Source organism: Gambusia affinis, linkage group LG19 (genome assembly GCF_019740435.1).
Source record: "Gambusia affinis linkage group LG19, SWU_Gaff_1.0, whole genome shotgun sequence".
Classification (NCBI taxonomy): Eukaryota; Metazoa; Chordata; class Actinopteri; order Cyprinodontiformes; family Poeciliidae; genus Gambusia; species Gambusia affinis.
The window spans coordinates 2802882-2821483 of NC_057886.1; the positions used below are offsets into that span (position 1 = coordinate 2802882).

General features: G+C 40.5%; 1 protein-coding gene across 5 annotated transcripts; it reads left to right on the forward strand.

Annotated features, from left to right (window-relative positions):
* The first annotated feature begins 32 nt into the window (after positions 1 to 32).
* On the forward strand, positions 33 to 12555 carry tnnt1 (troponin T type 1 (skeletal, slow)). Of its 5 annotated transcripts, none has more exons than XM_044099211.1 (15): positions 33 to 164; positions 5676 to 5703; positions 5795 to 5808; positions 5895 to 5969; positions 6113 to 6130; positions 6847 to 6867; positions 8178 to 8199; positions 8310 to 8370; positions 9156 to 9272; positions 9371 to 9448; positions 10152 to 10265; positions 10355 to 10464; positions 11307 to 11397; positions 12181 to 12221; positions 12311 to 12555. In XM_044099211.1, exons 1-15 carry the CDS (start codon positions 77 to 79, stop codon positions 12354 to 12356), a joined length of 924 nt encoding a protein of 307 aa, XP_043955146.1. In that variant the 5' UTR covers positions 33 to 76; the 3' UTR covers positions 12357 to 12555. The 5 variants fall into 5 exon arrangements, with proteins under 5 accessions (XP_043955146.1, XP_043955147.1, XP_043955148.1 ...); XM_044099213.1 differs by lacking the exon at positions 33 to 164 and adding an exon at positions 1864 to 1946; XM_044099214.1 differs by lacking the exon at positions 33 to 164 and adding an exon at positions 3728 to 3804.
* The last annotated feature ends 6047 nt before the right edge of the window (positions 12556 to 18602 follow it).

Below are 18602 nucleotides of genomic sequence, written 5' to 3' on the forward strand. Positions count from 1 at the left end.
CAGAGTGGAACCTTTATACTTGTGTGTTTCTGGTGCGCCGTTAATCTTAGCGGACAGGTGACATCTGCAGACGGAAATGGTCGACAGAGCCGCTTCTATTGGCCAACTTCTGCTTCAACAAATCGATTTGATTGGACGCTGGAAAAAGCTGTTACTGTGTTCAGGTAGTGCTAACAGGCATTAGCCTATCGGTGAAGCTAATCGTACCTAAAATAGCAACTGAATGCTAAACATATAGCAGCAGCACAGACGTCCCCAATGCTAACGTTAGCGTCCACATTTCTAAAGAAGTTCCATGAAGGATCTGGGCTTTTCATCCATCACTGGAAACACCTGGAAAACTGAACAGCTGTTACAGGCTTATGCACCAAGCTAACAGTTAAATAACCCAAATGATCGATTAAGAATAATAATCTGTCATTTGTCACATGTCTATTTATTCAACAATTTGCAGTTACTTTTCACACTTCCACTTATCTGTCTATAAACATTAGAGTAAGATGCCGGCCATCACTCTGGAGGGCTGAATGTCTTTACTCACAGATTAAGTCACACCAATTCTGACGCCTCGACATAACAGGAAAGCACATATTTTATAAATATCCCCAAAACATATTAAGGCTGTAGAGAAAAACAGTCACATTACAAACCTGACTGTGAATTCTCTACATTTAGAAGTCATATGGGAAGCAGCCAACACAAAAAAAAAAAAAAGATTTAAAAATATAGGAAAAAACCTGAATGAATTCTATCTTTATGGACTTTTGTAGCCCATTGAAATATTGAATATATAAACTGTGTAATTTTATGGTGCTAATTTGGAAATATTTGCGATATTTGCTCTTATTTATAATGGTAAATGCAACTTTTTATTACTCTGTACAGATCATGGACTATAATCTGACATGAGATAAAGCAGGTAAGAAAGTTTTTAAAATTGTTTTAGCTAAACCTGCAATAAACTCCCATTTATGTGTTCATGCAAAAAAGTGCAGGGGATTTGCTGATTTTTTACGGAAATTTCCATGATAATTCTCAAGAAACTGGAGGGATATAGTTTGATTGATATAATTTGACAGTAAACAGATTTTAAAAAACTGCATTCATTTGATTGACAACATAAAATGTGAGCACACTTAGTATTAAGTCTAGAATCTATAGGGCCACATAAAAAGCTATGGCGGGCGTGATTTGGCCCATGGGCCTTGAGTTTGACACTTTTGATGTAAAGGATGCTGACCTCTAACCTTTGAGGACTGCAGTTTGAGACCACTGAATGTGGACTTTTTTTTTCTAAGGGTCAAAAACATAAGTGATAACATCAAATTATTATTATTTTTTTCAACTTCTTTTCCACTCCTGCCTGCTTCACGGGTTAAACACTAAATTTAGAGATATGATGTAGAAAAACATCTACTGTACAAAAGGTCACAAAAACCTCTTTTTCCTCTTTACAATTAATCACTGCCAAACATCCCTCCATCCCTCCCTCTTTCCCTCTCTCCATCCATCACCTCCCGAGCCCCTCTTTATTCCTTTCATCCCCCTCTCCTCCTGCCCTGTGTCACCCCTCCATTTGTCCAGTGAGGTCATCCCTGTGTTCTCCCTAATCCTCTGAGGTGCTCATCTTTCTGCCTCTGCTTAATCCGCCCATAGCCCCCAGCCCTGACCACACACACCCACACACGCACGCACATATCTGCTCATATGTGGACAGACTCAGTTATTCTTGTATTGTATGCTCAGTCTCACAGTAATTCCACAGCCTGCATGCACTCATTGTTATTCAGTCAGTTATATATATATATATATATATATATATATATATATACATAATATCGCTCCTCCTCTTGGTATAAAATCTGTCTGTCTGTGTGTGCTGGACGTACTGTGCGTTCCCGTCCATCTGTGTGTCTCCTGTGTGCTGCTACCTCCTTATCTTACAGGTACGTCCATCTCTAAGTCCATCTAACAGCTTCTGTGATCTAATGCAGCTAAAATGAAAATGACTTCCTCTGGTTTCTACTCATCTTACTAAAGCATCAAACTCTGTATTGTTTTGTGGCTATTAGTCACTAATACGCCGTTTCTCTACACTGTAATTTTATTAGGACCAGCTAACAAAAACAATAAAAGAAATCTACATTTTAACACCATAACTCTTGGATGTTCACTGTACCAATTAGTAGTCCAACATTTTTCTTTTCCATCGTTCAATTTAAATCTGTCATTTTCAAATCAAACTTTTACCACAAGATGGACAAATTCAAAAAGTCTAATGCAGCAAAAGCCAACTGCAAACAAAAACGGTAGTCATGGTAACAAATTTTAGCTTCAGACTGAAAAAAATGCAACACAGAGACAGAGATGCTCAACCTGCTTTTTTTTTATTGATGGAAACAGAGTATTATCCCCCCCCCCTGTCTCTGCTGTCCTTTAAAAAAAATTTATAAGTCTTGCCAGATTGTATTAGTACAAGACAAACCCACAGCTTGTAATTGTTCAGAGTTTATTTATTATTATTATTATTATTATTATTATTATTATTATTATTATTATTATTATTATTATTATTATTATTATTCCTATTTAAGCTGCAGTATTTGCCGTTGAGTAATAGCAGGTCGATAAATGTGGTTCTAGTTACTCCAAAAATTACAATGAATGCAAATGAACCTCTAATGAAAGGGAATCTATTTTTGACACCTCATGTGTTTTCTGAGATGAAAAAGTGCACATCAGCATCAACAAGCCACACCTGCAGGTCAGACCCCGATACCAACTCCAACACCAATCAAGTTAAAATGTCCCATCTGATCAGATATTTATTTGGACCAGCCTCCCCCCTCAGACAGTATCGTGTTTCCTCCCAGCTGGCGCTTGGCCCCGCCCTCCCTTTAGCAACAGCTGAACGTTAGCTGACATCCTCATCGCCAGGAAGCTTAAACCCCACTAAAGTCACTTTTTAATCTTTGTAAAAATTCTTCCGTTTATCAGTCACGTTTCCCAGCAGCCTTTGCATTTACCCGGAACCTGAGCGAGAACACGGCTGGCTTCTCTCCAGCCCACAGCCTGCCGGACATTTATACCCACACAAAAGTTTGTCCTTGACCACTGAGGCTTCAGAACATGATGCTGTCCCCAAATCCCCTGGTTTTGTTGTTGTTGTTGTTTCATCCCCATTCCCCTCCATCCCCTCTCCGGGTAGCTTTCTACAGAGGTGTTGAAATGCTCACCTCTCATTCATCTTTCCAGACGTTTCTCACACCCTCCCACTCTGGATGTCTTTTATGTTGGGGAGAGAATAATGTTCAGTCTCTTAAAAAGGAAAAGCATTGCTGAAGTACAACGCTGCCACCACAGTGAAAAACGCTGCGACATGTTCATGGCCACAATATGTCAATTGTTGCCTTCATATTAGTCTCATCCGACCACAGAACTTTCTTCCAAGTGTTTGCTGACACAGCAAACCTTCTTTATGCTTTTACTTTTTTCACTAGGCAGGATTATTGTTGTATTTAATGAGCCAGTATTTGACATGCGGCTGCTTTGCATGCAAAGCAGTTCACTGTGAATGACTGTTTCCTTTACAACAATTAGCAAATCTTCCTGTGCTCTGCTAATGTCAGGGGGAAAACCCCGTTAATGTCCCCATTGAGATCAGTTTTGCTTTGTTTTGAACCAGAGAAATCCCCTTCCGGCCCTCTATTTGAATTTCGCATGTCATCCGGGTCACGTGTCTGAAGCCCAGCAATATCCTCGATTTTACAGAAGAGTTATGGATCCAACACGTTGGTTTTTGGGGTTAGTTACACTAAATCTGTGAAATATCCTTGCTCAACGTGAGCACAAGCATCGACTTTCAGCAAGTAAAACTCATTGTTCTAGATTTTTCTGGAAGATGCAGTCGGTTTCTTCCCAGAGCTCCGTTCCTCAGTAGTCCAAGTGACGGCAGATCAGTAGCAGCACATGGGCAGGTCAGAGACTCACTGCTGTGCTGCTGACAGCAGAGCTGCTCCAGGCTGTTTGATGTCTGTTGGCTGTCACAACAGCCGACGGAGGAGAGACGGAGCAGAGCTGTCAGCGAAGCTTTAGTCTGATGTTGGATTTAACGCCGCGGTCACATGGCTGCCCTACATTCTGCCTGACCACAAACCCCTAAAGAGTGCAGAAAAAACATGACAGCAGAAGTTAAATAAAGTTTAAAATCAAATTATTAGAGAAACAAACATGAAAAAAAAAACATATTCTTTGACATGATGAGTCGTCTTCTTGTAAGTTTATTGTAATGTAAAATGAACCTCTGACTTCTACTAAAAAAGCCAAACTCGTTATAGATTCTCCGTTTGTCAGCTACTTGTCAGCAAATGGGTGAACACAGAAGTATCAGTTTTAGTTTAATTGAATTGAAAATGTACTCCTTTTTTTTCAAATCTGGCAAGGGCAAGTACAGATTGTTTTAGCAGAGCTTGTTTCTTGGTAACTGATTTGAAAACACATCGACCCACTTAGAACCAGTCTGACGGAAAGCCTGTGACTTGGGGAGCCAAAGCTGGGTTAAAGGTCCAAGAGGATAAACCTGTGTGTGTGTGTGCGTGTGTGTGTGTGTGTGTGCGTGTGTGTGTGTGTGTCACGATTGTGACAGAAACACAATCGTTTATGGTTTCTATGTGTTTGACCCCTCTGTTGCATTCTCACCTGTTGACACCTCATCAATCTGCCACTCTGCCCTGCCAGGAAGGTGTCAGCAGGCCGCGCCCTGGGGAATCATCCGTCTGTGTCAGGGTCTATGTCAGGACAATGGCAGCTCAGATAGACAATTTAAAGCCTAATCTATCGATGTGTTTGTGTGTGTGTGTGTGTGTGTGTTTCCTCCAAAGTGATTAGTCACAGGATAATGTAAAATATAGTGCGGATGACTCACTCCTGCTTCTGAGCTGACAGTAGGCAGTATTATGTTACCACAGTTTTATTTTTCACACAGTATAATGAGGTGCAATTACTGTCTCTATTTTTCTTCTTTTTTTAAAAGGATGTGGCCTTTCTAGGCTATGTTTTATTTAGACATTGTCACATTTCTGTTACTTTAGAACCACAAATTCCCGTGTCTTTATCTGCTATATTCAACAGAAACCTGATCCAAGTTGCAGAAGACAGTAGCTGTGTTTGTCTGTAACAGGGAATCTTAATAGAAAGCACTGGGCCAAACACTGAGCCCTGAGGAACACCACCGGGGTTCTGAGTGAAAAGGCTTTTTGGTAGAAATTTCCTTTCCCCTTTTTTCATTCTGTCTATAATGACCATAATACACCGTCACAACAAACATTGAGAACAGGGATGGGTTTTTACATGATTTGATCAACAAGGACCTCTGCGTGTAGAAACATTATCCCAGGAGATCACATAACAAGGAGAGAAATAGGAGTTATTGTTACTGAAGGTGTGTCGAATGTTCCACAAGTGTGTGTGTGTGTGTGTGTGTGTGTGTGTGTGTGTGTGTGTGTGTGTGTGTGTGTGTGTGTGTGTGTGTGGGTGTGTGTGTGTGTGTGTGAAGGCATCCCTAGCACACCGTGCATTCCTCTGTGATGGACGGGTAATAAAAGAAAGTTTGTAATGTTCACACGCCTCAGATTGGAGGAAGGAAGCCATTTTCATGTGTCTCTTTTTATTTCCAGCCATGTCGGACGCTGAAGAGGAATACGAGTGAGTGGAGTTTCTCCCATTGATCCTGGTTTATTAAATGATGTCGCTCTATATGTTTCCAAACTCTTTTTACTTTAATGTGTCTCTGCAGGTATCAGGCGGTGGGTACGTTCCAGGACCGACACATGTTTGTCCTTGTTTGCCCTCCGGATGGTGAACTCTCTGAACTCTGTTGTTTTGCTTCTGACTAGAAGTTGAGGAGGAGCAGGAGGCGGAGCCTGAGGAAGAGGAGGAGGAAGCTGAACAGGCTGAAGAATATGGAGGAGGTATGGTTCAAATTAAGAAAGAAGCATTGTGCAGATTGTAACTGCATCCTGATAAGATGTTATGCTGTTAGTTTTTATTTAATGCATTAACATCTTTTTCCTGCTTTCTGATTGGGTGTCACTGTGTTGGTCCGGGCCATTAGAACAGCAGGAGTACCAAGGTACGATAAATCACCTCTGACAACACAAACGTCATCTCCTAGCAAAGATACATAGATATAACTAAAATACTTTAACTAGTCAGTTTGAGACTGAGGTTTTATCCCAGATCTTAGAATACAGTGTCAAGCATAAGTATTTATATCACTTGACATTTTTGCCACCTCAAAATGAAGCATTCTGCTGTGTTTTCATTGCTCCCTCACACAGAGCTTTAAAGGCGCAGACACCCAAAACAGAAGTCAGATTCAGTTTCATTGTGCAGACAAACAAAGAAGGGTTTTAATATTAGGCTTCCTCTGAAATTCACATAGTTGGCAAATTTGCTGAAAGTTTTCCAGAAATTTTCTCAGCACAACTTTAGGGGATGAAAGGAGAGTTTGGCTCTGGTGAAGTTGTGTTGAGAAAATAAAGTGGACCTGAACGTCCAAACTGTTCAACAAGTTCAACTTTGTGCTTCTGCAGAATCAATATTAACTTGGTTATTTTAACTGTGCCGACATCGTCTGTCTGCTTTTATCCTCTTTGTTTTGTTTTTATTGATATTTATGATTCTATCCTCACTTTTTTTTTTTTTTACATTCATTTCTTACTTTTTTCTATTCCCATCTCTGACATGTTCGCATTTGTTCACATTTGACCCATATCAACGATTCATCTGTTGCTTTGCTGCCATCTGTTCATCTCTCACTGTGCTTTCATGCTGCTGCTCCATCAGACCAAGATGCCCAGGAGGAAGGTGAGAGCAAAACCAAAACCTTCCTAAAATAATTACCTAACATAAAAACAGAACATTGACTTTTATCAATCCAGCATGACTCACTTCTTAACATCGGATTAAAGGTAAAGTTCTGGTCAGATCGTCAGCGTAGGTGTTGCTGTCCTCTGAGGCCTTCAGTGATGTAGGTTGGACTGCTCTTTTTTCAGGGTGGACTCAACTTTCACAACTTTTCAATTTAAGGCAGATCTTCTAGCGTAACGGTGCCTACATGTTACGTCCTGGCAAATATTGCCAACCCCATTGGCTGCTCTCCGGGCACAGACTCAGCATTTATTCACATCCTGCACTTTTTTTATTGGGCTGACATCATTCCCTCTCAAGAATCTCCAAAACCCGCTTCTGATGTACGTTTGGGGTCATTGTGCAGGATGTAACACCCAACTGTGTCCAAGTTTCACTCCTCTTGTCCGAAATGTCACGACCAAGATGAATGAAAATTGTTTATCATTCATAATTCATGATTCATAATTCATACCTGTTTCATACCCCTTGTTGGGGCCGTTTAGGTAGTTGACAGATCGCATCCTCTGGTTAACTTATTTATCCACATGTTGCAGGATACCAGATGAAAAGTAAACTTAAAAGTTGGCTGTGGTTTATGTCACCTTGTAGCATAGAAACAACTCTGTTCAAGACATTTTCCAGTTTTTTGGCAGAAACTTCTGTTTCTACGGCCCTAAATCCTCCAAATGACTTGGACCTTGACATGTTACATAAAGTCTCGTCTGTGTCCAAACCCTGAGTCCTTGGCAGGAAATGAATACAGAACAGTGAAGAATCAGAACCTTAACTGCAGAGTTCTTGTGCAACTTAAGCAGCTGTTAGTGATTTAAATAATTCCTTTAATTAATGTTGGATGTACCATCCTGAAAACAGAACAGTTCAGATGCTTTTCTACAAGCCCAGTGTATCTGTGGCATCCATAGAGATGATTATTGTGTAATAACTTCTGTGGTCTCTTGTCTGTTTGATTCAATACTCTTTATACGTCCTGCTCAGACACTGTGTGTTTCTAGTAAACTAAGCAGTCAGGATCCAAATCGTTTTCCTGATTGGTAGTTCGTTGTCAAGGATATTTAATACACAAAAGTCGTTGGATTCTTGGTTTGCTGTAATTTCTAAAGACACCACGCTTTTCCAAACTCCTCATCTGTCTCCTCATCTCGTTTTCAAAAGATGAATCGTCCTTTTCACCATTTCACAATTCTTTTCTTTCACCTCAGGCCTAAACTCTAAATTTGTTTATTTTCTGCATTTTTCCGCTGCAGAAGAAGAGCGCCCCAGGCCAAAGTAGGTGGTGTAACCCTAAGCTCACATTGCTTCATCTGTCTTTCTGCTGTTTCCTCCACTATCTTTCACTCAGCTCTGCTTCTTTTTTTTTTTCTTCTCCCGTCTTAAAGGCCTCTTGTGCCCCAACTTGCTCCCCCAAAGATTCCTGAGGGAGAACGAGTGGATTTTGACGTAAGTTAAGAAGCCGATTGAAACAGAGGCGGCATGTTCACAACTAAAGTTACAGCTTAAGTAGAAGGTACCGACTGGGAAGCCTCTGGTGAATGTGGAAGCGATGAGTGGCACAGGGAAATGGAGCGGAGTCCCTCATCTTGTTACGGTTTTGTAACAATACTATCAGCTCATTTTTACTAAGTATTTAAATCCATCTTTGCATTCGCGGCTCTGTCCAGAGCGCTGTGCATGCTGGTCGCTTTGGGGGTCACAAACGTTCACAGAAAAGTCTGATTGCGGTCAGATTTATTTTCTAAATGACCTTGCAAAACAATAAAATCAACATTCTGTAAAAAAAATAAAATAAAATAAAAAGTTCAGAATTGAGCGTTGACTCCTGCCTTGTGAACCTAAACACTGCAGCGGATGGCTTCATTTCATTCTTTAAAAAAAAGCCAGAGAGAAATCTGAGACTAACCAGGAAATTAGACACGTCTAAAAGAAAATGGTTTGTTCCACTTTAAATATAATGATCTTAATGTTACTACAAAACCCCGAATAGCTTGGAACTAAAACTCAAAGTCCAGTCCCATCATGGGACAAAATGCTTTAGCAGCATCAAGGTGAGCTGTTAGTTTGGTTCAATAATCACCCAATGACCGTCTCCTAGATTAACTCGTGGATCCAGTTCTCAGTCCACTAGTTACTGACAGTTGGTCCTGGTCTTTCTCTTCGGTCGTCTCTAGACGTCGAACGATTGATCGCCAGTCATCTCTCAACTGTTTCCTTTGTCACTTTGTCAGGACATCCACAGGAAGCGAATGGAGAAGGACTTACTGGAGCTGCACACCCTGATCGATGCTCACTTTGAGCAGAGGAAGAAGGACGAGGAGGAACTCATTGGGCTCAAGGAGCGGATTGTGAGATCACTTTAAGACTCGCGCGGCCTGTCGAGTCTCAAAGCCGGTTTGGATCACAAGTGGGATGAAATGAATGGGCCAAATGTTTTCCCCTCCAGGAGCACCGCCGAGCCGAGAGGGCCGAGATCCAGAGGGTCAGAACCGAGAAGGAGAAGGACCGACAGAACAGGATTGCGGTAAAGACCCGCAGCCCTTCATAAAGCTGTTGTTTCATATCTGTTGACAATATGAAATCAGAAGTTTACCTGCCACTTACACTTTATACCTCACATGTAGAGTTCTTGTAAACGTATCCTTTTCACTTTTTTGCATTAGCAACGTCATAGCCGTAAACATATCTCACAAGAAATGTTCAAAAATCATGTAGAATCTTCTTTGCTTTACAGTTCCGATTTGATTCTGTCGTATAAAACATTCAAGTGACGAAATGTGAAAAGGTCAGAGGAGTACGCCTACTTTCACATCCAGGGTTTCCCCCAGAAAAGCTGGACGGTGTTCGGGGCGCCAGGCCAGTCCGCCAGCCAGCAGCCATGTTTTTGAGTTACAAAATGTTTAAAGTTGACAGGAAATTTAAAAATACCGTGTGATAGTTATACGTTATTAGGAGACTGGAAGATTAACACCTACTGTAAACACCAACTATAGAGTCTTTTTTTTTTTAAACAAAAAAAACAAAGGCAATAATTAAGAACGAACTAAAATAAATTAACAATCTAAGCCTGGCGGGCACCAGGCTTATGATACCCCGTGGGAAACCCTGTACATCTGTTGGACGTACTTCATCAACCTATGCAAGGCATTTACATCTGCTATGCTACAACGATAACGCAAAGCAAACATGACATTTAGTCTCGATCCCTCGTCCATTCCGCCTCGCAGGAGGAACGTCACAGAAAAGAGGAAGAGGAGGCCAAAAAGAAGGCAGACGATGACCTGAAGAAGAAGAAAGTGCTGTCTGGCATGGGGGCCAACTTCGGAGGTTTCCTGACCAAAGTCAGTTCGCCTGGTGTTTTCAACTCGGGCCGATGGTGACAAATTAGGGAAAGCGGAGGATGACTGTCTGCTGTTTAACCCCAAACCAGGCCGAGTCGAGGAAGAGCAAGCGCCTGACGGGCAGGGAGATCAAGAGGAAGACGCTGGCCGACAGACGGCAGCCTCTAGGCATCGACAACATGAGGGAGGACGGCTTGAGGTGAGTCCCTTCCAGATGTATCACAGTCATCTGGTCGTCCTGTGCAGTGGTGGGTTTTTTGTATTAGTGGTACGGCCCGTTGTGTTTTTAAGTTAAAAATGTTTTCAAGTTGACAGGAAATTTGAAAATATCACCTGATAATCATGTGTTATTGAAAGATTGAAAGATCAATACATGAACACCAACAATAGTCTTAAAAATTGCAAACATTTTAAAAAGACGTCAATATGTAAGCAATGGTTAGCCTGGTTGGAAACAAGTAAAGCTTGGCGACCCTCCAGGCTCATGAAACTCTGACAGGAATCCGTCCCTTCAGGGTTTTGCGATCGGTTTTGTGACTATTTGCAAAAAAATAAAATCGAATGTTTGCCATACAAATTTAGAAACGTTTGCAATAATTTGCACACATGTATGACGTTTTATCACAAAAACGTCATCAGTTAAGTCAGAACATTGTATTTCTCTAAATCTAGTTAGAATAAAAACCTGACCTGATTGAGGAAAATGGATGTCATTTTTGGATTAAAAAAAAAATTGGTTTAGTTCAGTTGAAAAAAACATAGACAACTTCCAAAAAATATATATACCTTTTGTAACCCAGTGTTATAAATGCAGTCGCCTTTCATAAGTGTTGTTGCAAACCAGACATGAGATGAAAACTAATCCTGAAGTCCAGCTGTCATTATTTCTCTGGTCCGTTATTTTGTTCTTTGGCTGAATTTTCATGGCACTCTCCTTGTCACGCAAAGGACTGAACACTGACCCAGCCACACTGATTAGTGTGCAAAGAGTCACACGCTAATAAAAATTTACAGCATACGGTCTGGCTCTGTGTTTCTCAGGAACCGGGCCCAGGAGATGTGGAACTGGATCCATCAGCTGGAATCCGAGAAGTTCGACTTTATGGAGCAAATGAAGCACCAGAGATATGAGGTAAACTTTAGCACCCGCTTCACGAGCCCTCAGAGACGGGAGGAAGGCGGGTTCAGCTGCGTGAGCGATCCATTTGTGTCACACAAATTAGAATTCAACTGTAAACGCACTGAGAGGTACAATATTTACCTACATAGATGGGTTACAGGTGAAGGTCATGAACAGCTGCTGTGTGATATACATTACTGAGGACAATGGGAAAACTGTGCTTCCAAAAACAAAAATAAAAAAATACACGTATCCGGCACAATCAAAAAAAATTTTTTTACTGGATAAACATGAACCCAGTATTCAGCAGGAGCTGAATATTTTCTTGTAAATTGAGCAGCTGTGAGAAATCTGTTTGTTATTAGAGAGCTTTAGTGAATAAACAGCAACATGAAGACCAACACTGCAAGAACACAAAATCTTACCAAGTGTTTCTGGTTTCGTTTTTAGTGCAAATATCTTAATACACTTGAAGTATCACAAAAATAACTTACAAGTAACTTTTCAGGAGAGATATAGGAGCTTGTTTTTATTCAATAATTCCATTATATTGATGAAAAAGCACTAAACTACATTAGCACAGGTTGTGGCAGATTATTTGAAAAATGTTTTTGTTATAGGTGAAGCGATCTGACGATGAATGCATTTTGTTACGTTTGTGGTTTTAGCAAGACAAACAAAAAAAGTGAAAAAGTTCAAGGGTGATGAATACTTCTTAAACTTTAATTAAACTGTAATAAAAAAATCTAGTAATAATCTGCTAATCCCAAGAACACTTTTCTTTGCCTCCCACAGATTACTGTGTTACTGAACAGAATCCAACATGCTCAGAAATTGTGAGTAGATGCAAAAATCCGACACGTTTGATTCTGTCTCCTCCCGGCTCCTCACTCCTCGTTTCCTGTCCGTTTTTTTTCTCCCTCAGCAAAAAAGTCCACGGCAAAGGGAAGGTGGGCGGCCGCTGGAAGTGAAACGGCAAACACAAAAACAAAGATGGGAGCAACGGGATTTAAAGACAAATAGGGAAAAAAAAAAACACTTTTTTCTTCTTTTTAAATTGGATTCTTTCTAGAGCTCCTGGGTTTCTCTGGGTTGTAAACTTGATGTTAATGTTACAACCCAGTAGCATCAAGAAGTGTAGAAATAAACGTACATGCGCTACATTTAAAAGGACGTGTGATTTTCTTCAATGTCTTCAAGAATTTGAAAATAAACTCTGAAACAGACGGGCAGCCAGACAACCCAGGAGCAACATGCTCTCATAAATCCCTTCACCAACTGAAAGTGATATAATAATGATTAACTCCAAGGAATTACAGTAGAGGAATAGCAAAAATATGACTTACCTCTTTAAAGTGACAAGATATATATTTATATTTATATTTCTGCATTCTGCCAGGCCGTTAATATTTATTTGGGAACAAAAAGTTTTATGAAGTCCGAGGAACAGCAGACCAGTCAGGGAAGAAACGTGCAGAAAGATTTTAATGCAGGGACAGGTGACAAAAAATAAACAAAAAAAAAAAATGCTGGTTCTGTTTCTGTTGTGGTTCTGTTCGGTATGTTTCCCAGCTTCACGGAGCTTCACTTCAGCTCCTTCAGACTAGCCAGCAGCAGTTAGCAATCACCTGGTGGAACTACACGCCTGCTGAGCTCACTATGGAGAAACTCTAGTAAAAAAAAAAAAGTTGTTAAATGGTTATTGGAGGAGCCATGTTGTGACGACTTCCTGAAGGCGGAGCGTCAGAAAGAGCAGGAGTTTTTAAAGAGACGGAGACGCAATTTCAAGGCGTTAAATTTTAAAGTCAAATTTTAAGTCACGTTTGATAAGTACACAGCATTTTATAGCAACTGGAGGTAACATAGTTACTTGACTGTGCTATAAAGTGTAGCTATATGCCTGGAAAATACATAATGCTGTCCGTTTAAAAAAAAAAAAGAACATCAAAGTTTGATTAAATCATTAAATCATTCCACAAAAGTAAGAATCCCTGCCTTTGTAACAGATCATATATGTAAAATTAGACAAGAGTAAGGCTTCTCATGAAAACAGTGAATGCAAAAGGATTTCTTAACACACATTTCCATGGTGGAGCAGCTGCATCCAAACCCCAACATCATCAAAGCAGTGGAGTAAAGCATGCCGTCACTGGACTCTGGAGCGGTGGAGGGGCGTTTCTGGAGTGACGAATCACGCTTCTCCATCTGAAAACCTCATGGACGGTCTGGCTTTGGCTGTTGCCAGGAGTACGGTATTTGTCTGACTGCACCGTGCCAAGTGTAAAGTTTGGTGGAAGGGGGAATTATGGTTTCATCTTGTTTCTCAGCAGCTGAAAAACAAGCTGAAACACAAACTAAAACACAAACTAAAACACAAGCTGAAACCCAACCCTCGGGGGCTTGTTTTCATAAATTCAGAGCCGTTTGGCAGCTGAAAAAGCTGACTCTCTCAAAGAGAGTGGAACTCCCCACCACTGTCAAAACGACAATAAAATACACTGACGCTTGTGGTGCAATTAAAACTAAATTATCTCTTTAGCATCAAGTTTAACAAGCACCCTGTTGATTTATTTTTTTTTGATGCTGTTGTTGTTTATAGTAAAGTATAATTAAACAATCCTAACTGCAGGCTGCAGTTCAGCTCTTCAGTCTTCTCTTTCAATATTCTCAGGAGACAACGTGACATAACTTATTTTAAAAATTCTGTGTATATTGCTCTGCGTATTGTGAAAAATAACACTGGATGATTTATCGGCAGTAATGAAAGCTCTTGGCAAAAGCGGGATGCAAATCCATAAGAGGAGCCTGCAGCTGTTGACACTAAAAAGGGCAGTAGCATCACTGAGGTTGTGTTTTCTTAGCAAATAGTCGTATTTATCCAAGTGCGCATGGCTGGAACTTGGAACCACATGCTGAAGACACGGCGTGTGGCTAAAGTGGAATTGAGGGTAAGAAAAGTTCTGAGGTGAAGAAATTGTAGAGAAGCAGACGCAGTGATGGTGACAACGAACCACGAGGTGATGTATGGAACCATCATCAAGAGAACAACTGGATAGTGGATTGTTTTTCAAAACGCATATCAAGTTTTGAAAAGAATCCTCTGGCCAACGCCTTCCTACACAATATCGCTCGATTCTCATCTCCCCTCTGTACTCGGTCATTGAGCTGGATTTCTCAGGACGAATTTCAATTGAGACACTGGATCTGTGTCTCTAAGAAACTCCCTTGAACTCCCACCCACCATAATATTTCCTAATGAGGACAGAGACCCATCTACCATTCCTCCCTCTACATGTCTTGAGACTGATGGCGATGGAAGAAGCCTGAGTTTGTATCCCTGGAACCATTTTGGTCTTGGATGATTTTCTCAAAGGACCCAGTGATGATAATCCTTAGATTTTCATCTAAGGAATTCATAATGCCAGGTGCTTTTTGCAAGGTTCCCGGGGCTTTTTGGAAGAGCATCACAGATCCCCCATCAAATTTAGCAACAACCACGATGTTTTTCAACATGTGGAAAAGCGTCATGGCTGTTGTTGAATTTTGCTTCCTGTTAAAGTCTCAGCAGCAGCTGGAAAACAGCATCTAGCTGTCATTGAAAGGTTGTTATTAAGACGCACCTTCCAGTTCTACTGCACCTTGAAGTATGTTTATTCTCTCTAAAGAGTGGGCTTCTGAATTGGGCCTCTGTGTTATGAAACACTTCCAGTATATCCTCAGAAAACAGGTCCTGTTATGGATAGAATTTATTATTATTTTTTTTAAAAAAGACTCCATTTCATCTTTATTTAGATGTTAGCACTTTGACGCAGAGTTCTATGTTCAGCAACAAAAGCACAAGATAACTGTGCTAACCTAGGGTGACCAGATTTGGGTTTGTGATTCTTTTCTTGTGATTGGATGGGTTCTGAGTCACCTGGTGACATCGTAATGTAGAGCTGTGTGTCATCTGCATAGTTATGGTAGCTAATATTATTTCCTGTAATAACCTGAGCTAGTGGGAGCATATAGATATTGAATAAAAGGGGTCCTAGGATTGAACCTTGGGGTACCCCACATGTGACCTTTGACCTCTTTGATGAGAAGTTTCCAATTGAAACAAAGAAATCCCTGTTCTTTATGTAAGATTCAAACCAGTTAAGCACTGGACCAAAGAGTCCGACCCAACTCTCCAGTCGATTCAGTAATATGTCATAGTCAACAGTGTCAAAAGCTGCACTGAGGTCCAACAGAACCAGCACTGTGGTTCTCCCACAGTCTGTATTTATATGGATGTCATTGAATACTTAGAGGTACAACAGCCACACCATACACACCGACACTCCAATTTAAATTAAAAGGTAGTGTTTAGATAAAAACAAATGCTTCTGATTCTGAAATCATACATTGGGCTTTTCTAGATTACATTTTTCTAGAGTAGATAGAAAAACACAAATTTATTTTAGTGCATTTCACACATCGTGAGCCAGTTTTTCATTGGGATACCGTGACTGTAAATTTTCACCATGAGGAGAAAGACCTGTTACTGTGGAGCAGCACACTTCCACTGCTTGTGTGGTTCTTTCCAGAACACTTTGCCATGTTTTTCACACCACAGAGTTGGCCACAGAAATTTCCAATTCATTTCCACTTGGAACCTCGACACGTTGTCGGTCAGTTGGTACTTTATAATCCACGCGAGGGGAAATTTGTCTTGGACATCGTAGGTTAAACAAAACTGCTGCCACAATTCAATACACTTTAAAACATAAAACTCAGGCTAGTTCCACAATAAAATGGCTCCAGACCACCAACACTGCAGCCGAGATAAATTAAACCAGCATAATTGTGGTTTAATTTTTGTTTGGTTGGTGCTTCAGCTTGTCGAGGCACATTGTTGTTTTTGAAGTAAAAACTCAACATGCATCTTAGTGATCTCCTGGTCTACTGATCTGCCGTAGATAAAACCATGAGAAAACAGGTAGGGAGACGTTGACATGTCAGTTGGAAAAACTCTTGAGTTTTACAGATTAAATGATTCTGGAATCGCTATGAAAATCTCAATCACTTGAGTAGATCTGGAAGGCTGTGAGGCAGACCGTGGACAGCCGCAGAGTGAACATCGCACAAGTCCGTTTTCATGATGGCGTTTTGGTTTCTGTCAGAGCTGCTATCTGAGTTAATGAGTCAAACTTTCATTCATGCATTCTGGCGGCAGACGAGATAATGAAAGGAATGTTGAGATACGATGGACGTGGTGAAATTATCAAGAGTCAAACGAAATTCTTATGTAACAGCGGGGATACGGATTTAAACGATAGAGACGTAAGATTGCCTTACTGTCAATGTAAGGCAGGCCAAAACTAATGGCAGACGTCGCCCTCAGGTGGCAAAAAGTGGCATTGCGTGTGTATGTGTATGTATAAAAACCAGCAGGCTGCTGTCTGTTACGGATTAAGAAAGTCTGAAAGGTTCAACAGAGAGCTCAGTTTTAGCCAAAATTAAATGTAGTCCATGTCAGTAATAAAGAATATAATTCTGTTTATTCACATATGTATATATAGTCACCTCTCTAAAATAATGGCCTAAGTCGTTATTGCCAAACTTGTTTTTTACATTTTTTTATTACTTATTTATTTTATTTTTGTTGTTGTTGCCTAAAACACTTTAGGCAAAAAAAAATTTAAAATTAAAAATTAAAAAAATTACTAGCCATCATTTTTAGGAGAGTGAAAAACATTAAACTACAATTCAAGTATGTTATTTATGTTTAAATATATATTGATATGTTTCATTGATTTATTTTATGCAGTAACTATTTGTTTTTGAAAGAAAGGTTTTTTTTTGTTTGTTTGTTGTTGTTGTTTTTTCCCCAGTAATTTGTTTCAAAGTCATCTTTTCCTTGACTGGCAATCGAGTCGACGTTCGTAGTTTGATTTAAAGCAGAAGGATTAGGTGGCGTAAAATCCTATGAAGGAAAAAAATAAACTCAAGAGCTGATCAGCAAAGTCTCATAATTAACAGAAAAAACAAATAATAAATAATAACAGGAAAAAGAGGTGGCAGGATTTGTGTTATTTCACATGTTCATAAAACAAAACCAGGCACTAAAAGTGAGTCTCCTCTTCCTCATTTGAGTCACATAAAATAACACAAAATTCTTGTATCTAAGAAAAAAGGGGTGGGGAGACGCCTCATTGTGATAGTAAAAAAAAATAAAGATCAGTAATTATTTATTTATTTTACTTTTCCTTCTCTCTTCTCACTGTGGACAGGTTTTCTGCCCTCCCCCCAGTTTAATTCCTGCCTCACATGTTCGGCTCTCTGCAGGAGTCAAGGACTAATGAGGGCACAGCAATAATCCGCTCTGTCGCTGCTTCAGTCAGTCGGGGAAAACACAGACAGACCTCTGAAAGCAGCAGTGCTGCTGTGGGTCTAAGGTGATTATTGAGTTCAAATAAGTTTTAATGGCTTTAGACTGTAAAGTCTGACTCAGTCAAGAACAAAACCGAACTAGTGACACTAATGGCAACATGCTGACTTCCACTCAGGAAATATTGGTCAAATCTTAAAGAATAACTAAATCATAATCAACTTTCTTTCTTTCTTTTTTTTTTCTTTTGCAGATAACATTTACAAATCAGTCTTTAAGAGTGCTGTGTTTCTGTCGTTGTATAAATTTTAACATATTAGTGTGAACTGGTTTAATGCTGAGGGCTGCACAGTGGCGCAGTTGGTAGAGCTGTTGCCTTGCAGCAAGAAGGTCCTGGGTTCGATTCCCGGCCCGGGGATCTTTCTGCATGGAGGTTTGTGTGTGCGCGTGTGTGCGCGTGTGTGTGCGCGTGTGTGCGCGTGTGTGTGCGCGTGTGTGTGTGTGTGTGTGTGTGTGTGTGTGTGTGAATGGTTGTTTGTCTTGTGTGTCTCTGTGTTGCCCTGCGACAGACTGGCGACCTGTCCAGGGTGACCCCGCCTCTCGCCCGGGACGCAGCTGGAGAAAGGCACCAGCAACCCTACCGACCCCATTAGGGAAGAAGGGTGTTTAGAAAATGAATGGATGGAAAAAAACTCTAGGGGTTGAAGGGAGGGAACTGCAGTCAAACTTTCCTATTGTTTGACACGGTCCAGGTTTCGTCTCCGTCCACTATAACGTTATCTCACTCCAAAAAATGCTTCTGTGACGAGTCAAGAGTTGGAGTTGTAAACAACTGTTGCTAATTATTCATAGAATTATTTACAAA

What these genes read in the sequence shown, in the direction of transcription:
- tnnt1 (XM_044099211.1), top strand. Translation starts at nt 77, where the DNA reads ATGGTCGACAGAGCCGCTTCTATTGGCCAACTTCTGCTTCAACAAATC. An exon ending in CCAAGATGCCCAGGAGGAAG is followed by an intron (nt 6,868 to 8,177) that starts GTGAGAGCAAAA and finishes TTTCCGCTGCAG; the next exon opens with AAGAAGAGCGCCCCAGGCCA. An exon ending in ATGAGGGAGGACGGCTTGAG is followed by an intron (nt 10,465 to 11,306) that starts GTGAGTCCCTTC and finishes TGTGTTTCTCAG; the next exon opens with GAACCGGGCCCAGGAGATGT.